The sequence below is a fragment of the Centroberyx gerrardi genome, chromosome 20 (genome assembly GCF_048128805.1).
Source record: "Centroberyx gerrardi isolate f3 chromosome 20, fCenGer3.hap1.cur.20231027, whole genome shotgun sequence".
Classification (NCBI taxonomy): domain Eukaryota; kingdom Metazoa; phylum Chordata; class Actinopteri; order Beryciformes; family Berycidae; genus Centroberyx; species Centroberyx gerrardi.
The window spans coordinates 7,777,417-7,795,730 of NC_136016.1; the positions used below are offsets into that span (position 1 = coordinate 7,777,417).

At 39.2% G+C, this 18,314-nt stretch overlaps 5 protein-coding genes across 6 annotated transcripts in view; 4 read left to right on the plus strand and 1 right to left on the minus strand.

Moving 5' to 3' along the window:
* The window catches only part of anapc16 (anaphase promoting complex subunit 16), a 126,522-nt gene that overhangs the window by 64,837 nt on the left and 43,371 nt on the right, over positions 1 to 18,314 (plus strand). The gene's annotated exons all lie outside the window — the stretch shown is intronic.
* On the plus strand, positions 1,335 to 3,965 carry lrrc20 (leucine rich repeat containing 20). 2 transcript variants are annotated; one of them, XM_071907893.2, is made up of 5 exons: positions 1,335 to 1,610; positions 2,431 to 2,505; positions 2,841 to 2,990; positions 3,158 to 3,325; positions 3,451 to 3,965. In XM_071907893.2, the coding sequence occupies exons 2-5, from the start codon at positions 2,436 to 2,438 to the stop codon at positions 3,585 to 3,587; spliced, it is 525 nt and encodes a 174-aa protein (XP_071763994.1). In that variant the 5' UTR covers positions 1,335 to 1,610; positions 2,431 to 2,435; the 3' UTR covers positions 3,588 to 3,965. The 2 variants fall into 2 exon arrangements, with proteins under 2 accessions (XP_071763994.1, XP_071763995.1); XM_071907894.2 differs by lacking the exon at positions 1,335 to 1,610 and adding an exon at positions 2,160 to 2,217.
* On the plus strand, positions 5,443 to 9,837 carry ppa1a (inorganic pyrophosphatase 1a). The gene is made up of 12 exons (XM_071907827.1): positions 5,443 to 5,452; positions 6,058 to 6,120; positions 6,408 to 6,472; positions 6,832 to 6,885; positions 7,457 to 7,576; positions 7,670 to 7,756; positions 7,841 to 7,967; positions 8,069 to 8,196; positions 8,814 to 8,899; positions 9,338 to 9,407; positions 9,595 to 9,634; positions 9,809 to 9,837. Exons 2-12 carry the CDS (start codon positions 6,060 to 6,062, stop codon positions 9,835 to 9,837), a joined length of 867 nt encoding a protein of 288 aa, XP_071763928.1. The 5' UTR covers positions 5,443 to 5,452; positions 6,058 to 6,059.
* On the plus strand, positions 10,961 to 15,686 carry sar1aa (secretion associated, Ras related GTPase 1Aa). Its single transcript, XM_071907762.2, has 7 exons — positions 10,961 to 11,016; positions 11,531 to 11,603; positions 11,711 to 11,830; positions 12,116 to 12,181; positions 12,654 to 12,757; positions 12,897 to 13,028; positions 13,182 to 15,686. Exons 2-7 carry the CDS (start codon positions 11,546 to 11,548, stop codon positions 13,296 to 13,298), a joined length of 597 nt encoding a protein of 198 aa, XP_071763863.1. The 5' UTR covers positions 10,961 to 11,016; positions 11,531 to 11,545; the 3' UTR covers positions 13,299 to 15,686.
* LOC139918454 (testican-2) overlaps positions 17,176 to 18,314 on the minus strand; it is a 30,500-nt gene continuing 29,361 nt past the window's right edge. The window contains exon 11 of the mRNA XM_078290914.1: positions 17,176 to 18,306. Within this exon, the coding sequence (XP_078147040.1) occupies positions 18,164 to 18,306 (143 nt within the window). The 3' untranslated portion in view covers positions 17,176 to 18,163. The remainder of the gene's footprint in view (positions 18,307 to 18,314) is intronic.

Here is an 18,314-nt window from a genome sequence, read left to right on the forward strand (position 1 = left end):
TGTTTCTATTGTACACTATACATCCATATGTGTAACTGTAAAATAATGTATATTTATTGTAAATATTAAAAAGCGTTTGTATTTATGTACATTTTACATGTGGTTTTCACTAATTAGAGAGCTCTATCTCATGTGTTGTGTATTGTGTACATTGTGCATTTATTTCTTTTTATGAATTTCTCACATGAGCATAGGGAGAATTATACAATTGTATACTGTACAACTTTTCAAGGGTATCATCCAAACCTTTTTGACCTGCTGCAGACATAAGCACAACATTCACATAGCACAGATTCCTCTGACCTGTCAACACACACTCAGATTACTGGCATATTTACCTGCAGCTACCACTGTGTTTGACACAAAAGAACCAACACACTTACAAAAGAGATGGACTATTCTGGTTTCAGAATGACAGATCTCTTTTTTTCTCATCAGGTGCCCACAGCGAGTCCCAGCAAATTCCACTGATGTTCAATCACATTCAAAATAGACCATTGTAGAGGAGAGTAATATCTAGCAAATACTATAAAACAGCAGTTAGTTGTAGCTATCAATTAAGGCAGGCCTACCTTTACAAAGCAGGATGTCATGATGAATATGCAGCACACACAGGATTGTACTGATGCTAAACTAAACTAAAGGAGGCTCATTGTATTCAAATCCTTTGAAAATACATGAAAGGTTGACCAACCAGGAATTTTCCCAAGCCACGACTGTGGCAGTGGTCAAAAGAGGAATAGGTTATTACACTTGACCAGGACTCAAAGGTAAGGCTGCATTTAAATTCCTAATTTTACTCTCAGGCAAGAAAGCAGCACATATGGGAAAAAAGGATATACTTCAAAATATGTGTAAAAGTACACAAACATGTAAATGGCTAAATCTGTGTTTAGATTTAACTTGTAGATGACATTTATTTGAAATATATTTCGACTGGCCATATATTTCCAGATAAATGTTTGAATTAATGTCAGCTGTACAAATATATTTTTGCATATTTTGAAGCATATCTCTAAACATATTCTGAAGTAGCCTATATGTGAAATATATTGTTTTTCAGTATGAGAGTCGTTATTATGCCATATACCAAGTTGTCCTAATAGCATAATAATAAATACAAAGTAGCCTAATAAATAGGCTATAATACGTTTCCATCATGTCATATCTTTCAATAGGCCTACATGCAATTCAGAAAAATATATATTCCAAATTACTGAATAATACTTCATAGTGAAACATTTTACTACCAAGTTGAGCTCCATAGTCTGCAACTTAAAAGCGCAGGTTTGAATCTTATGAATTGGTCGCCTGAGGTAGGGCAGAATATTTTCTACTAGGCTGCTGGCTAGTAGGAAAACAAACATTTCTAACACTAGAACAGAAAGGCTGAGGTGATTATGAGGAGGTAATGGGTCTGATTTGTAATGAACAGCGGCAGATGGCAACATTTTGCCACAGCAGTGAATTTAACTCTTCCAGGCTAAAAATACACACTCACCAAATTTGACTGGTTTTACTGAATGAATGCATTTGATTGGACGGCGAGCTACTGACTGCTAGCTTACACTAGCCGCTGCCAGGCTCTGTAACGTTAGCTTAAAGCGTGGGTAAGTGGCTTCTTCACGGCGTTTTAACGAAACACGAATGAAATAATGGCTATCTATAGCTCTGTGCCAGGCGGTAGTAGTAAGGGAGTTGAGGAGGAGGGCGGTAAAGCTCGTTTAACATTACATGTTGGACGTTGAGCTAGATAGACAGACTTCCAAGCCGGAAGGGAAAGGGTGCTCACCATTGCCGGTAACGTTAAAGGTCCACTGCAACGAGAATGGCATGTCCCTGTCTCATGGTACCGTTTAACAAAGGGAATGTAAATGTAAAGTTACCCAAAATATTATAACTGTCGGTGTTAGGGTCAGGAAATTTGACTGGCACCCATAGAGAAAGTTTCCCCCACATCTTTACTTATCCAGTGTACTTATACTACACAGTGGGTATTACGTCAGATATACCCAGATATCAATGATTGTTCTGATTGGTCGACAGTATGCAATTCGTTCAATTCATGGGTTCAATTCAATTCAGTATGGATCCAATTTGTTACAATTGAAGATGGTGTGTCTACAACATTGTAACATCAAATCCTGTGTATTGGTAAAAATCATTAGATCATGTGGACCATTTAACTTACAGGACACAGGCACACAAGATCACCCAGTGAGTATCGAAGTTGCAACAGCAGTAAAATAATACTGATTCAGTGTAGCAAGTGAGCACATGAATTGCATGAAGCCCCTGGAAAAATTGGCATACATTTTGTGCAAATATTAACAATATATGTATTGGGGTAATTTAATGAATCTGTCATTTTGTGTGGATCCCTGTTGTCTAAAAATATGTGTAACGGTAATATTGCATGGCCTCCCATAGGAAAAATGGCTGAGGCAGTGGCAAATGTGGCCCGGAGGGTCAATGCAACAGTAGAGGAGGGGAGAGATAGATTGGGTAAGACCCCCTCACACCACAGCCCTACTCCCATTCTCTCTCTCTCTCTCTCTCTCTCTCTCTCTCTCTCTCTCTCTCTCTCTCTCTCTCTCTCAATCCCTCTCTCTTCAGTTTCCTAGCAGTGTCAATGAACAAGGACAAAACAATATTCTGGTGTTGCTGCTATTCTACATTTCACCAACAGATGGTGACAAAGGCTTAAAATTGTTAGTTCAACTAACACCGCCTGTTACTATTCCAAATCCAAATGTTCTTGTTAAATATAGAAGAGTCAGCGTTTCCTCACTGTGTTAATGCATGATAACCCCATCATCATTTTCCTCCTCTCTCTCTAGACCTGTCAGACTGCAAGCTGATTAGTTTCCCAGATGGTGTGTTCAAGGTCCTGAGGAGTGTTTCAGAAAACATATATGTTATCACATTGGCTGACAACGAGATGAAGGCAATTTCCAGCAAATTCTTTACAACCTTCACTCAGCTGAGAGGTAGAGTATGTTGCGTTTTTGGATTCAATGACTGAAGCCATAAGAAAAGATTGTTGTGTATCTCATTTGTTGTTCGCCTCACAAATGTTGACAGAATGTCTTCATGCTGTGATGGAGGAATGGACAAGCGACTCCTCGATTTACTCGTGTCTCCAAATACCTTGCAGAATTGGAGCTGCAAGGCAATGTTCTCACCAAACTGCCCGACGCTGTGGGAGAAATGGAGCATCTGACCAGCATCAATCTGGCTTACAACAAGTTCTCCGTCTTCCCGGAGAAGCTTGCTGAAATACCCACACTGGAGAGGATCAACCTGGAGGGAAACTGCATCACTGGTAATAATCTGTTATGTATTCTTTATGTGTGAAAGAAGATGACTTGGTTCTGAAAACTCTTTGAGCCAATGACAAGAAAGCACAACCAATGAGTTTACTGTATGATTTGTGTTTTTCCCACACAGAAATTCCAATGGAGAAGTTGTCTGCCATGCCGGCACTGAAGTGGCTAAACATCAAGTCCAATCCTTTGGAAACAGATGCTCTATCTGCTGTGCAATCTCCCCACAAATTTGACATTGTGTCTACAACAGAGGCCTAACAAGATGTTCTACTTGACATTTTCCCACCCAGAGACTTGCATGCTGTGTGCCTTTTACAATTTCAGTGGGATAATTTCTTGTGCCTGACAGATGACGATCAATATTACCTTCAAACCTTGCACTGCTGTGCAAGAACCGAGGAAACAGAGGTGTGTAAAGATGGCTGGCTTTACACACCCTGTGGCCTCTACTTCACCCTCTCTGTAGGAGCTAGCAAGAGTGTGAAGTTGACATTTGGATGCTGTGCACTTTTGGACATATCTGAAAACTATGAAAACAAACCACCTTTCTGCCCCTGGTCCATTTAACATGATTTTTTGTCTGAATTGAGACCTTTGAAATGACTTTTATTTATGACTTTTGATAGTATGAAAGAGGTTTTTCATTTAAAGATTTGACACTGGCAATTACACACACTCGTGTCATTTTTGTGTCAAATGAGTTTTCACTGCATCTGCTGGACTGCAGACACAAGAGGGTTCACACGAGAATTGAAAGCTGAGATTGTGAGCTGAAGTCTTGCACACCTATACTTACACACCTATACTAGTAATACCTTTATAATAACTTTGTTGGCATAGAACCAGGACAATTAAAAACAAGGTCACACAAGCAAAAAGAGGACAGCTGCAAAAAAGACACAGTCATTAGGGTGGGGGGTGGGTTACAGAGCCTGGTTAGAGTAAGGAAAGGGGGATCGGGGACGGTTAAGCCAGTGAACTATAGTGGAAAGGGAAACTTCATCACATAACTTGATAGAAATGGGTCTGATTTAACAGACAACACTGATTTTTTCTTGAGGACAGGAGGCGAGGTGCCGTGAGATAAAATGCCCCGTCTTCTTTAGTCTTAAGTCTAGATCACCATAAGGCTCCTGCCAAGGGATCTGAGGTGCTCAGGCTCATAACTGAGGGTGAGGAGATCAGCGAAACCTTAAAGTCAACTCTGAAACTAACTGCTCACCCGTGAAGTGATGCCAAAATTGGGATGATGTGATTTCCTCTGTTAGCACCATTTGGAGGCTGGAGAAACTGTTGATCTAGTCCGGGACAGAGACAATACAGGTAGCAGTATAGTACAGGCAGTGTAAAGGGTTATCAAGTTCATCACCTTTTTTTACAAGGCTATTGTTATCTTTGTGTAGAAGACCAGATTAGAATGCCAGACAAACATCTATCAGTCAGCCAAAGCAGAAGGCAGCAGGCTTACAGCGTCACATGGCTACTGTGCCACAGGCTGCTATCATGTCCAGGCTGTGACCTTGCACTGTGCATCACTGATACATACTGACCTCTGGATCACTGCACTGTCATTATTTATACACAGGAGAACAACTTTGTGATCAGTTTTATCAGTTTCAATGTTGTTGCAGTTGCTGCTGACTTTCTAGGGGAGTGGTTATGTTTAGGAATAAGCAAAATACATGTGACATTATAAACACTTCTCTACTGTGGGAGTGACATATCTAATAGTAATATAATAGCGTCTAATTAAACTGAATACTTATCAGCTACTTCATTTCTTAATCATTTATACAAGATATGTTAGAGACTGTATTTATTGTAGGTTTTATGTAAATGATTATCATAGTGAACATCCATTTTACATATCAGTCTTAATTACCCTGTTAGTTACTCAGGCTCAGTGTTGAGTTTTATTTAATTGAGTGAGATATGATTTATAAATGAAACATAATTATAAGACAATACAGCTTTGTATACTCATCAGACCTTTCATAACTTTTAATGGTATATAATTACAACTTTTATAGATTCTAACTCAATTTGCATCAACTTAACCATGGATTTTAGAAAAAAACAGACAAGTATTTTTGTCCATAACGTTTCTAAAAATAGGAGCATAAGTACATTATCAAATGGTTACAGTGAAACTTCAGAGGCAAAAAGTCACAACACGGGCACACCACCTAATCCTGCCTGTTAATTGGTTTACAGCTAACACCAGTCAGCTCCATCTGTTTTTGTCTGAAAGGGCTCTACAGACCCACAGCTCGCACGGGGAGATGGAAAACAAAACACTTATCAGGTAGCAACTCTGCATCCATGTTGGCTATTGGAGCAGAGTGCATCTGGCAGCCATGGAGAAGGGGTAATGAGGGAGGATTAGCCGATGCCGCTGATTACTGCTCTGAACAATGTTGGTTCTCTAGGAGTCACAGGAGCTGTGAACTACAAACTACACACACCCATATCTGATGTGATTATAATTCAGTAACTATTCTTTTTAAGTGAAAGAAACATAAGGGAAGATGCCACTGTCCTCTGGCCTTTACTTACTTACTTTCCTGTCTTGTTGTCACACACACACACACACACAGATCACCCTGTGTAGCCCTTGGCTTAAGAGGCGCGCATGCCTACTCCTCACTCTCAATGACTGCCTGTCAGGAGCTTAGCCCTTCTGAATCAATGCACACACTTCAGTAGGAGGGCTGGAAATCGACAACAGACATGAGCTTCACCATCGAGGAGAGGGGCAGGCCAAACACCCAGGAATACAGGGTGTTTTTCAGTAAGTGCAGCTCCAGGAATGACTTGTATCTATGTTCAGGGGAAATGTTCCTATGGATTGTGTATTGCGTGCTAGTTGCTTTGAGTGTTGATTGTCATGTCATTATGTAGCAAGAGCTATATGCAGTATTTACAACTGGATTTACAGCTCATGAAGTGATCTCACACTCCAAGTTCCTCATAGTATACCATGAAGTCATTCAGTTATGTCTAATTGCTGCAATTCTTGAATCTTCATTTGTTCACATAAGTTGGACTGGACTTAAAATGCATCACTCCTTTTCATAGAAAACTCTGAGGGGAAATACATCTCTCCATTCCATGACATACCCATCTATGCAAATGAAGCAGAGGTGAGCATCATGTCATATACTGGTTTATGTGGCTTTTATTATATTGGCAATAAGTCATTCATCTTCATACCACATTCAGACACAGTCACTTTGCCACTATATTTATCTGTTAATAAACAGATCCATAATTATCTGAACATACTTTCAGATATCCTTTCAGCACATCCTTTCTCTTCAGTCAAGTTTGGTTTAAATTATGTATAGAGATAGTGCTACAAAGCTATGAGTTGTCTTTCACACTTATTCCATAATCATTGTTATGTGGGGCTTAATATGATAAGATTTATGGACAGAAATATTTAGGACAAAAAGAGAACACATTCTTAAAATAACAAAACTTTCTTTCTAATATCTTGCAGAATATTTTCCATGCTGTTGTGGAGGTTCCAAGGTGGACAAATGCGAAAATGGAGGTATAATATAATAATTTTTCCCCTGCCTCCAACTTATTGATTTTTATTAATTTATTCTATTAATGCATGGTCACTCCAAGTTAGTTCATATCAGGTGTTCATTTTAGAAATTAATAAAGATAATCTATGCATCTATAAACACTTCCAAGCAAAATCTTAATTTTATTATGGATATGGTTTAAGACTATACTGTATTTAATTATTTATTATGGTGCATATAAGGGTGTTAAGATACAAATCTCCAGATTTGATTATATATAATAATAATTGTTCAGGATATGATATTATCACAATATCTGACGATAATACATGACTATAATTTTGCAATAAATCAGCCTATGACGGAACATGGTAGCACTAGGATACTTGACTCTTTCTTAATAAAAGTGATTAAAGGGATAAAGATACTAATACATGGGTATTTTAGCATGACATTATTGCAGTGATTATTTGTGAACGTCTCTGCCTAATTCAATACTTATTCAACTGAGTATTGTTTCTGTATTTTGTCCAGGCACACACCTGCCGTCTCAGTCTTTTTTGTATCTCAATACGCTATTATGTTCCTCAGATTGCCACCAAAGATCCTCTGAATCCACTGAAACAAGACATGAAGAAGGGGAATCTTCGCTATGTAGCTAATGTGTTTCCTCACAAAGGATATATCTGGAATTATGGAGCAATCCCACAGGCAAGTCCTTTACACACAATATTCAAACGACATGAAACCATGCAGGCCATGAATCTGTACCATGAAACCATATTATATTTTCCCCACTGATAGACATGGGAAGACCCAGGCCACAAAGACAGCGACACGGGATGCTGCGGTGACAACGACCCCATTGACATATGTGACATAGGAAGTAAGGTAGTGGTCTAACTTCACAAAGTATGAACTTTAGTTAAACTCAGCTGTTTCCTACCTTTTCAACACCGTTTCTCTGTTTTTCAGGTGTGCTCTAGAGGAGAGGTGATCAAAGTCAAGGTGTTGGGAACATTGGCTTTGATTGATGAAGGTGAAACAGACTGGAAGGTCATTGTAATCAATATGGAAGACCCAGAAGCCGGCAACTTTAACAGTATGAGAACACCTATCACGACAGTTGCTCAACACTCCCAGAGATGATGCTATCATATTTGTGCTGAATATGGAGTTCTGTTTTTTTGTTGCTTTGTGCAGATATTGATGATGTAAGGAGACTTAAGCCCGGATACCTGGAGGCAACATTTGACTGGTTCAAAAGATATAAAGTCCCAGACGGGAAGCCTGAAAACCAGTTTGCATTCAACGGGGAGTTCAAGGACAGGGTAAGCCATTCAGCTTTTTATACACTGTGTTTTTTGCTGAAATTGCTATATTTGCACAGCAGCATGTTTTTAAACTCTGCTCACAAATACATGTTATGTGATTTGTGTATCTTTGATCATGATGGAATTCATGTGAGTTTGTGTATACAAATTTGATCAATTGATCAAATTATTATTGATCAAAGCAATAATGAAAACCCCAAATCATATGAATTTTGAAACCCACAAGCTCTCAGTAGATGAGAGCATACACACATGAGAACATGGTAAAAGCTGATTATACTGATTCACTTATGACATGTTTAACCTATGATGGCATATGGAACAATACAGGATTGACAACCCACATAGTGTCAGCAATTACAGTACGAGCGTCTGATACAACTGATCCAACATCAGCTATAGTTGAAAACAGAAGAAAGATATATAAAGTTATTTATATTCATACAATGTGTTCATTATAAGAAAAAGTTTAAAATGTACTTTCTTTGCATAATCTTTACTGTAATGCATAACAGACCCAATTTATTCTTCACTGGTAGATCCATGCTTTCTTGTAGAATGGAAATGATGAGAATCTTCCTGTGGTTCTTGGGAATAAAAATTGTGTTTTCCAGGACTTTGCCATTGAAACAGTCAAGAGCACTCATGAGTTTTGGAAGGCACTGATCTCTAAGAAGACTGATGCTGGCGAGTTAAATTGGTGAGCAGTTTATATGAACAATACACCTTCCATTATGCAAACAGCTTATTCTGACAATGCCATTTATCATATATGACGATAATGTCCTCTAGATGTTGATCTAGCACCTGCTATTGCTTTGTGAGTAAAAGTGGACAGAATACTAACAGGATCATGTGAATCCACTGCACCTTTACCCTGCTAGATGATAGAAGAACATAGGTGCTCAATTTATGGACTATAAAAGTCCTTCCTACCCAGAAAACCTCATAAAGTGACAAATACAAGAAGAGATAGAGATTTATTTGGAGCAACGAAATAGTGACTTTGTGGCTGTTTGCCTTCCTCAGTCCCTCAGACGTTTTCTGGGTGAGAAGAGCTCTTGTATGGACAGAATAGTTGTTTATCTTTGGGCTGAAATGTTTTTCTTTGTTGTGTTTTCCCTCTCTCTTGAGTCAGCATGAACACCAGTGTGTCAGATAGTCCATTCTGCTGCTCCGGTGGGGATGCAGAGGCTGCGGTTGATGCTGTGAGTTCATGTTATATTCAAATTATTTAGACAGACTATACCTAGACCCTAGACAGTCTTCATAACCTCTCATGGCACGTACTGGTGTTAAAGTTTCTTAGCTATCCACATGTATTCCTCATGACCTCAAAAGTGCTATTTATTACTCAAAAGTAAAACAATTTAACGATTTGACAATCTTTTACAGGCGTGTGCTTTTGGAGCTGAAGATCCCATTCCAAGTTCAGGTGTGTGTGTGTGTTTGTGTGTGTGTATGTGCAAGTGCATTGTTGTTTATTTGTTTTATTGCAGCTACTTTGCAAACACTGTTAATAAAGTCCACAGCACAAATTTCCTCTGCATTTGATTTCCTATGCATTCTATTGAGACTTTATTACAATCCCATGTTTTTGATTTTTCAGTCGACAAATGGTTCTACTATGAGAAGTAAACAAGTCCTGGACAAAGACCTGAAGATTGGAGTTGTTTCTTTTTTTCATCTGAATTCAAGGCACTTGAACTGCATTAGAACCTGACAATATAGCTGAATATTTACTGTAGCATTTAACTTGTCTGGTGTTATCATTGTCAAAACAGCTCTGTGTGATTGAGGCACCTTCTGAAAGTCAGACCATGCACTCTTATGCTTTATCATCATTTGTTTTATTGGATGGTATAATCTGAAACTTGTTAAATAAACTACAATAAACCACAACAGTCCCACAGTTTTATGTATTGCATTGTATTGTATTGCCCATGTTCAACATCACACAGTGACACAGGCCTAAGCTTAGTTAGATGGAGATAAAAGGGACAGTGTTGTCCAAACAGGCACAGAAAGAGTTAATCCAGCTGAAAAAGAAAAAAGAAAAAAAAAGAATTCATGCTGTGCCTAGGCTATATGATCTTGGACAGGCCACACAATTTTGTGCATTGATCGGTCCAATAATTCATTGTAGGCATAGGCCACGCAATTGCCAAACTCTATGAAAAGACATATTTGGACTACTCTTTATGAAATGTAGCCTAATAGTTACACATAACATTAACAATACAAACTGGTTATAAACAAATAGTGCCAGTCCTCAGTTCTAATTGACTGATTGAGTCACAAAGGAAGCTGCTGTGCAATTAAGTAATAAGCCAGGAGAGGCCTTGATTTACAATGTTAACACATCCAAGAACAGTTGTGACACAAATTAAAAAGTAATGTAGGCTAAATGTGGAAATCACTGGGATTTAGGTGTCCCTTAGCAGCCACATTGTTGAGCAACTCTTCAAGAGCTATATAGCTTGGTGGATGAATAATATTTCATTATTACTACTGTTTAATTATTATCGATTAAAATGAAACGACCATTGGACATTTGTGTTGTTTCTTTTTAAAGTAGAGCAGGGTGTTTCTTCCGTTTTATATATGGTTTTATAAAAGTAATATAGCCTATGTAAGCAATAAACATAATATAACGTCATTTGATGCCTTGTGGTACCGTTGCCGGGCGCGCGGGGCCGCTGCTACACCGCGAGCTGCACCTGCTGCGTGGGGAGGAATCACTCCGACCAGACTCCGACTGTCTGTTTCCAAGGATACGACTATATAGCTTGCTAGCGGGCCGGTCAGTGCCGTCGGGTAAGTTGGCTACGGTTTGACAGTAATGTTGGTGTAAGAATACAGCAAATGTTTTGCGCCATCGATATCTCTTATTAATAAGCTTGTGTTGTGTCATTAGTTCGTCAGATGTTACCCTGTCCCAAATGAGGCCAGACTGTAGAAAGTGCCAGGGGTTTAGCTAGCCTGCTAATGCTATCTTGCTAGCCAGCAACGTTATCCAACGTTAAGTTAGTTAGTTAAGGCTAGGATATAACCCTACCCTTCCAACCTGACCAGTATGCGACTCATGTATGTGATATGTCTTGTTAAATTAACTACCTCACTTCGCCACAAGACCCACCTAATTCAATAGCAGTTTAGTTAGTGTGTGCGGTTAGTTTTTGTGAACAGTTAATCTTGCTAACAATTACCCTAACTGCTAGCCACCTAATACGGGCGCAGGTTGAATAATACGTAATGTCACTGATCTCTAACTGTAATATTAGATGTATATCCTGTAACGGTAACCGCTCTGACATCTTTCTTGTTCCAGGCAAAGACCACCGAGATGTCATTCTTATTTGATTGGATCTACAGGGGGTTTAGTGGTGTTTTACAGTTCTTAGGTAAGCACTGTCTGCCATTCTACGAGGACTGAGTAAGACTCTGTTTTTGGTTGTCACCCATAGGATTGGTGACAAGTTCTGATCCGTTTGTGAAATGTCCCATTCAGGTCTATACAAAAAGAGTGGGAAGCTGGTTTTCCTGGGCCTGGACAATGCTGGTAAAACAACTCTCCTACACATGTTGAAAGATGACCGACTTGGACAGCATGTACCCACTCTGCATCCAAGTAAGGAGCTTCAAATAGTAATGCAAGATCCTAGGTAGATGGGTTTGGGTCAGCTTTTGTGTACATTTTTAGTAGTGATGACTACAAAAGATTATACCATAGTATATTACACTATAGGTTGTACTATCTTGCCATCCATAGGCAGTATGACTGTAGATAATATTATATTGCCCACTTTTAAACAACATGGATTCCCAGCCCTGTTTGCTTTTAACGAGACAGTGTTTTCTGTATGAACGTCATACAATCACTGGCATGAAAATTACTGTTTTCTCTTTCTCAAAGCATCTGAAGAGCTGACGATTGCTGGTATGACATTTACCACATTTGATCTTGGAGGACATGTACAAGGTGAGACCATTCTGCTGTACAGTACATCATCATGCAGACAGTTATCAACATTTTTAGCTGCCATCACAGATTTTGGTAAACATCAAATTCTAAGGCACTCCAAATATTGATTGCATGGAACAGTACACACCAACATATTGAATATATGTGAATGTCAGTTCAGAGTGTGATTGTACATTAGTGACTGTACACAGAGTTGTCAGGCTGGACAAGAGGCAGTAGCCTTAACTTTGAGGAAGAAAGTACTGTGCCACTACAGTATCATCAGATTTGAAATTGAAGTAAATAATGTTTTGTTTGACACTGATCTTAACATTTGAGAGAAATCTCCTTAGCTCACTTCATGCCACAAATGTGTACTAAGGCATAGAGCCTCAAGCCTAAAACTGTGCAGTCAGTATCATATTGAATTGCTAGAGCGTAGGCTAATTCGAAATGACTGTAACTAACTGCTTTTTTCCCATGTTGATAGCAAGAAGAGTTTGGAAGAACTATCTGCCAGCTGTGAATGGAGTTGTCTTTCTCGTAGACTGTGCAGATCATGACAGACTCACAGAATCCAAGACTGAACTTGATGTAAGATCAACATTGCGATTACATGCAATTTCAACAGCAGAGTGCTGACAATTGTTGTCTATTACAGTGGATTATTGACAATTGCTGTGTATCAAAGGGACAGCTTCCCTAACTGTACTTGCTGCCTTCCTGTTTCCAGGCTCTCCTATCAGACGAGACCATTGTCAATGTGCCGGTCTTGGTGTTGGGTAATAAGATTGACCGTCCAGAGGCCATTAGCGAAGGGGGACTGAGAGGAGCTTTTGCTCTCGATGGCCAGGTCACTGGAAAGGTAAGCATGTCATGGACACTCTCTTTGAAATCACTGTAATCACAGAAATCAAATATATTATGCGTGTGTGTGTGTGTGTGTGTCCTTGTTGTTTTTGTAAATGAGGAATGCTGAAGTGCCATCATCCCCATTATCTACGCTGTTTATCTGCAGGGCAGCGTCTCTTTGAAGGAGCAGAACGTCAGACCGCTGGAGGTTTTCATGTGCAGCGTATTGAAGAAACAAGGCTACGGCGAAGGCTTCAGGTGGCTATCACAATACATTGACTGACATGTGGGACGACTGCGCTCTCACCAAAAGCGATTTTCCTGGCAAGTTTTCTGCACAGATGACAGGGAATTTCTCTCCTTGCAATCATCCACGGAAAGCCGCGAGGGCCTCAGTCAATCAGTCCAAATTTCAAATCATTTACTTCAGAGAGCATATCCATTTTTCATATTACTTACAACATTTAATCAGGTTTTAAAGGTTTCTATGCAAACTTTTAAAAGTGGTTCATGGTGAACTGTCCTAAGTATATGTTATTAATGTGATATTAATTACTTGAGTTATATAATTCTCTGGCATGTTGTTAATTATAGTATATTTGATAGGTTACATCATACCTGATTACAATACATGAGCGACAGAATATGTTTATGCAAGAATGTAGAGAAGTACTGTGAATGTTGTATTATTTACTATATGGAATGGACCAAGTATCGCAGTTGGAATTTATTAGCGAGTGAGTGTTGGAAAATTAAGGAGCGATGATGATTATGGTGGTAGTCCAATGGCTATTGTACATCGGATTAAGATGGTTGCGTTTAGATTTTAAGAAGATTAATTTGACAAATTGCTCCTCGTGACAAATAAATTAACACAAAGGATTCGTTTTAGGTCGTTTTATCCGATGACATGCAGCCACTGCCTTCAAAGCACTCGGCCAAAGATGTATGCAGTCTTTGCCAATGACTTTGGGATTAGTGGGAAGAGAGACTGTGCTTCAACAAAAGATATCTTCCATGAGGAATGCTGAGCCAAAATCATGTCAAATCCCTTGGAGTAAGCTAAGAAAAAAAAAAAAAAAAAGAGGAAAAGATGGCACATCCCACAAATGAAGGCAAAGATGATGGAGTAGTTGCACTTCAATTTATTTTGGCTTACAGAAAAGAGACACTTGGGTCCATTATTATTATTATTCGCAGCACACTGCGGAGTGTGCTGCGAATAATGTGCTGCTCACCTTTTTCAGTGTCTTGATGTGTTTGGCTTGTTTTCTTTTGGTATACTGATCACTAGGTGGAACATCATCTCCAATATGTGTTGGCCCAAGGTGATTTTACACATTTGGTTGAAATGTGCTAGTATGGACCAAAATGACTTGAAGCATTGTGAAAGTTCTCGGTTATCTTTGACTTTGAAATGTTTAGAATGGACCTCAAGGATAAAACGTTCATGCAAGATTTATATTGCTATTAATGGCCACCCGAGCTTAATTATATCATGAAGCTAGTAATAATGCAATGCCCTTAAAATGTCACAAAGCAATAAATTAGAGTGACCATCTGTATTGTAGCAGAGACGATCTTATTCCACTGCATTTGGTAGTAGTAGTACAGAGAATTGTTTTGACCCTGTTTATTGAAATCTGTTCATCTTTCTCACAAAATCATAGTTACATCCTTCAGAAAGCTGTGGTGGCAGGACGGAAACCATTTTTATGTGCTCATGTATTTATTTTTTCCTATTGGTAACTATCTACTTAATTACTAAAGAGAAAAGCATTAAATTAAGTGTCTTTTATCTTGGCTTAATATTTGTTATCTAAATTGAACTAAACCTGAACTAAGGTCCAGGGAGGGTCATGCTAGGCATCTAATGCAATATTTATTTTAAACGTGAAATTGACACTGCAAATTGATCTGATTGATCTAGAATAGCCATTATTTGTTTACTTTTTGTTATTATTATGAGAATGAAGGTAATCTTATTTGTTCTACTGACCTTTTTGGTTAAGTGTTTGATAAAGTTGCTGTAGCTTTCTGTAATTTACAATGAATATGTAATCAGTGTTTAGGCTGTCAGTGTCCAACTCTCATAGGCTTGAAATGCTGCAAGATACGTACTTTTTGACTATCTGCAAAGATATGAGAGTGCACTTGCAACAGTGAGTGTCATCATGTATTAATGTTCCTGTGTTATTCCAGATACTGTATTCCACTATACCATTTTCGAGTTGGTGCATGTAAACAGCAATATACCATTTACAGTAAACTGGATAAGTTCATATCCTGATTATGAGAAATACGGTAGCTTGGAAACAGGCATGTTAACATTTTATTCCATTTACAGTTTCCTGCATCCCATGTTTCCATGGTAATATTTTGAATATTCTGTTTTTTCATGTTTTCAGGGATATTCATGATCAGGATATGAAGATGCATATATAAACCATTTTTATATAAACAGGGAACATTAGCTGTTGGCAGGAATACTGTATGCATGTAAACATAAACAGCTTTTCCTTCAGTGCTCTGCACCAGTGTCTCTGAACTGCTGTAAATAGTGTATAATACAGATGTAAACGTTTGTACAGTTCATGTCCTTGAACTGGCAGCATAAATTACTGGAGTTATTTATAACTGACTGTATTCATGTGAGTAAAACATAAATATTTTCAACAATCCTCTGTGCGAGTGGTTTTAACTTGAATGACGACATAAGCAGAAAGACCAGTAGGTCTCGTTCAAATATCGATGTATTACAAAACGCAGCCTTAATTATGGCTCTGAAATAAGCACGTCATTTTTGTTTTGAATCCCAATATCAGTCTTTTTCATGCAATGACTCGACATGCTCATATTCCGTGTTCAGACATTATTCGAAGGGGTTATTATCAGTTTTCAGACAGCAATGCATTGCTCTCTTTCCTCCAAGGCTTTACTCAAATGATGCTAAGGATGGCAAGTGCGCCAGTACATTATTTAAGTCCTGGTATCCTGCTTGTCACAGAAGAAGGACAACATTAGCTCAGCATCTGCCGCATGCTTTAGGCCTGACAGAAGAAATCAAGTGTGAATGACGCAGGCAGGAGTCACCTCAAGCTACCTGCTGGCAGGAGACAGAGAGACGGAGAGAGACAGTCAGAATGTCAATTTCCTCAGTCAAGTTTCAGATTTGCTCATTCATATGCCGTGTAATGGTGTGGTCTTACACCGTGTTGTGGTTATAGACTAGTATGCCAGAAAAACATTTCAATAATATTTTAGCACTTGGCAGCCAGCCTATTGCTGTAATTTGCTCTTCTAGCATGAGGTGGCAGCTGAGCACCAAAAATAATCTGCCAGTAAAAGAACCATCTGATAGGGACTATGCAGCATTCAACCTGCACTATTTTTTGTAATTTTGCTGGAGATTGCATGACTACAGATTAATATGATGAAAAGGTATTGTGTGAATTCCCCATTAAGCACGGTCTGATGTGAAAGGCTGCTGTAATAAGTCTCACTTCAGTGGGCAAAGTCAATCAGTGTTTCCAGCACCAGGTTGGGGGACTCAAAGGTCATGAGTCCCCAAAATATTCATGAAAAATTGGTATTCACACTCTGGTTATGCTTTAAAAACACTTAAATCCATGCAATCGAAGGTAGGCTGATTAAAGTGCTGTAATCTGATAGGTAGAAGCCTTACAAAACAGGGTCAATTCTATCGCTCAAAATCAGTTTTTGGCTCACAAGCTAAATTTGAAAATGTGGATCCCCAGAGGAAAAGGGAAAAGCACTGCAGTAGATGATACATGGCTTCTCCTGGCCACCTTCCTACATCGAGGACAATCATGCACCAACAAACCTGGCTTTATCTTGCGAATTCACACTCATTTAATTTCCCTGAAGGCAGAGCTTCTTCTCATTATCTGGTCACATGATTGCAAAAATACTCATCATTAAATATCCAAGGAAGAAGTGTGCAAACTTAGCGGCATACTAGCCACAAACTCATCCTAATTTTCTCCCTGGTTGCTAATTTTCTTCCCTGAATTAGTCGGAATAGATTTATTTGACCTTATTGCATAAATGTGGAGGAAGCTGGTAGCGTGGGTGTAGCAGATAGGTGAAATAACAATACAACACAGCTTGGCCCCATTGCCTTTAATAGTAAAGTGCTCAGCCTAGAAGTACATTCTTGTTCACTAACATGCAATACTAAAAACAACCAAATGTCTGGCCTACCAATAGCAATGGATGAAGAAATGGCAACAATTTTCTCATAGAAAAAAAAAACATTTCAGTGGGAATTCAAGTATACACACAGAACTTCAAGTAACGCACACACTTTTATAAACACAAAAATACAGTTTCAAGTAGCATACTCAGAATAAAACATTGTTGTGGCACATTCTTTGACGTGATTTCAGAGTTAGCAGTTGGGAGGAGAGAGCGACTAGTGGTTTCTAGGTGCTTCATGGGACAGTAACGTACATTCTACAGGTTTTCAATAAAAGTAATCCAACAGGACACTGAAGTCCCGTATCGTGTCTATTCACATAATTGATAAAGCATCTAAGGTTTAAAAACTGTTGAGAGCTGTGCACATGGATACACCTTTATCATAAAGGTAGCTTCAAACCTTAGTAATCTGGACTTGCTTCTCAGATCACTGACACAGGATTTATATACAGAATCTGTTATGAAATACATAACCACGTTGCACTGAACAGTTTGGAACTCAGATCTCTAGTCATTCCAGTGGGACAGTGGCTCTAATGCTCAAGCAATTGTTCACAATGGAAAATTAATCTCTATATGCATAGATGAGGGTTGGACAGATAGGGTTTCTGATGGACTATACCTATGGCGCAGTAGTCAGTGGGTCCCGCTTTTCCAGGACGGCAAAACATGAAGCTCTGTTGCTCATAAAACAGAGAAAAGAATGAAGCAAATACACATATCTAAGACAAAAAACTGCTCATCTCACCGCTGGACCTGCCCAGCACCACAGATCCCCCAATAGGATGATACACGATTCCATGCCTCCCCAGCCCAATCCCAGAATCCTTTGCTGTGAGGAGAGAGTCATTCCGCGTCGTTTAGGCCAGCAGCTGTGTCTTGGCTCTCCGTGTGTGTGTTGGGGGTGGGGGTGGGGGGGGGTCAGTCCTACCAGATGTATCCTCCATCGTCGGCCTCTCCCTCCTCCTCCTCCTCTTCCGCCTCCTCCCCGTTGTCCTCCGCCTCCTTCTCCTCTTCATCCTCCCATCCCACTCCGCTCCCGAAATCTCCGGAGTATCCCACCACGTCGTCTGGGAAG

Excerpts from the sequence above, each read along its gene's own strand:
- lrrc20 (XM_071907893.2), top strand. The coding sequence starts at position 2,436 with ATGGCTGAGGCAGTGGCAAATGTGGCCCGGAGGGTCAATGCAACAGTA. Across the intron at positions 2,991-3,157 it reads AACCTTCACTCAGCTGAGAG|AATTGGAGCTGCAAGGCAAT; the intron begins GTAGAGTATGTT and ends AATACCTTGCAG. Across the intron at positions 3,326-3,450 it reads GGAGGGAAACTGCATCACTG|AAATTCCAATGGAGAAGTTG; the intron begins GTAATAATCTGT and ends TTTCCCACACAG.
- ppa1a (XM_071907827.1), top strand. The coding sequence starts at position 6,060 with ATGAGCTTCACCATCGAGGAGAGGGGCAGGCCAAACACCCAGGAATAC. Across the intron at positions 7,577-7,669 it reads ATTATGGAGCAATCCCACAG|ACATGGGAAGACCCAGGCCA; the intron begins GCAAGTCCTTTA and ends CCCCACTGATAG. Across the intron at positions 9,408-9,594 it reads CAGAGGCTGCGGTTGATGCT|GCGTGTGCTTTTGGAGCTGA; the intron begins GTGAGTTCATGT and ends AATCTTTTACAG.
- sar1aa (XM_071907762.2), top strand. The coding sequence starts at position 11,546 with ATGTCATTCTTATTTGATTGGATCTACAGGGGGTTTAGTGGTGTTTTA. Across the intron at positions 11,604-11,710 it reads TGGTGTTTTACAGTTCTTAG|GTCTATACAAAAAGAGTGGG; the intron begins GTAAGCACTGTC and ends TGTCCCATTCAG. Across the intron at positions 11,831-12,115 it reads TGTACCCACTCTGCATCCAA|CATCTGAAGAGCTGACGATT; the intron begins GTAAGGAGCTTC and ends TCTTTCTCAAAG.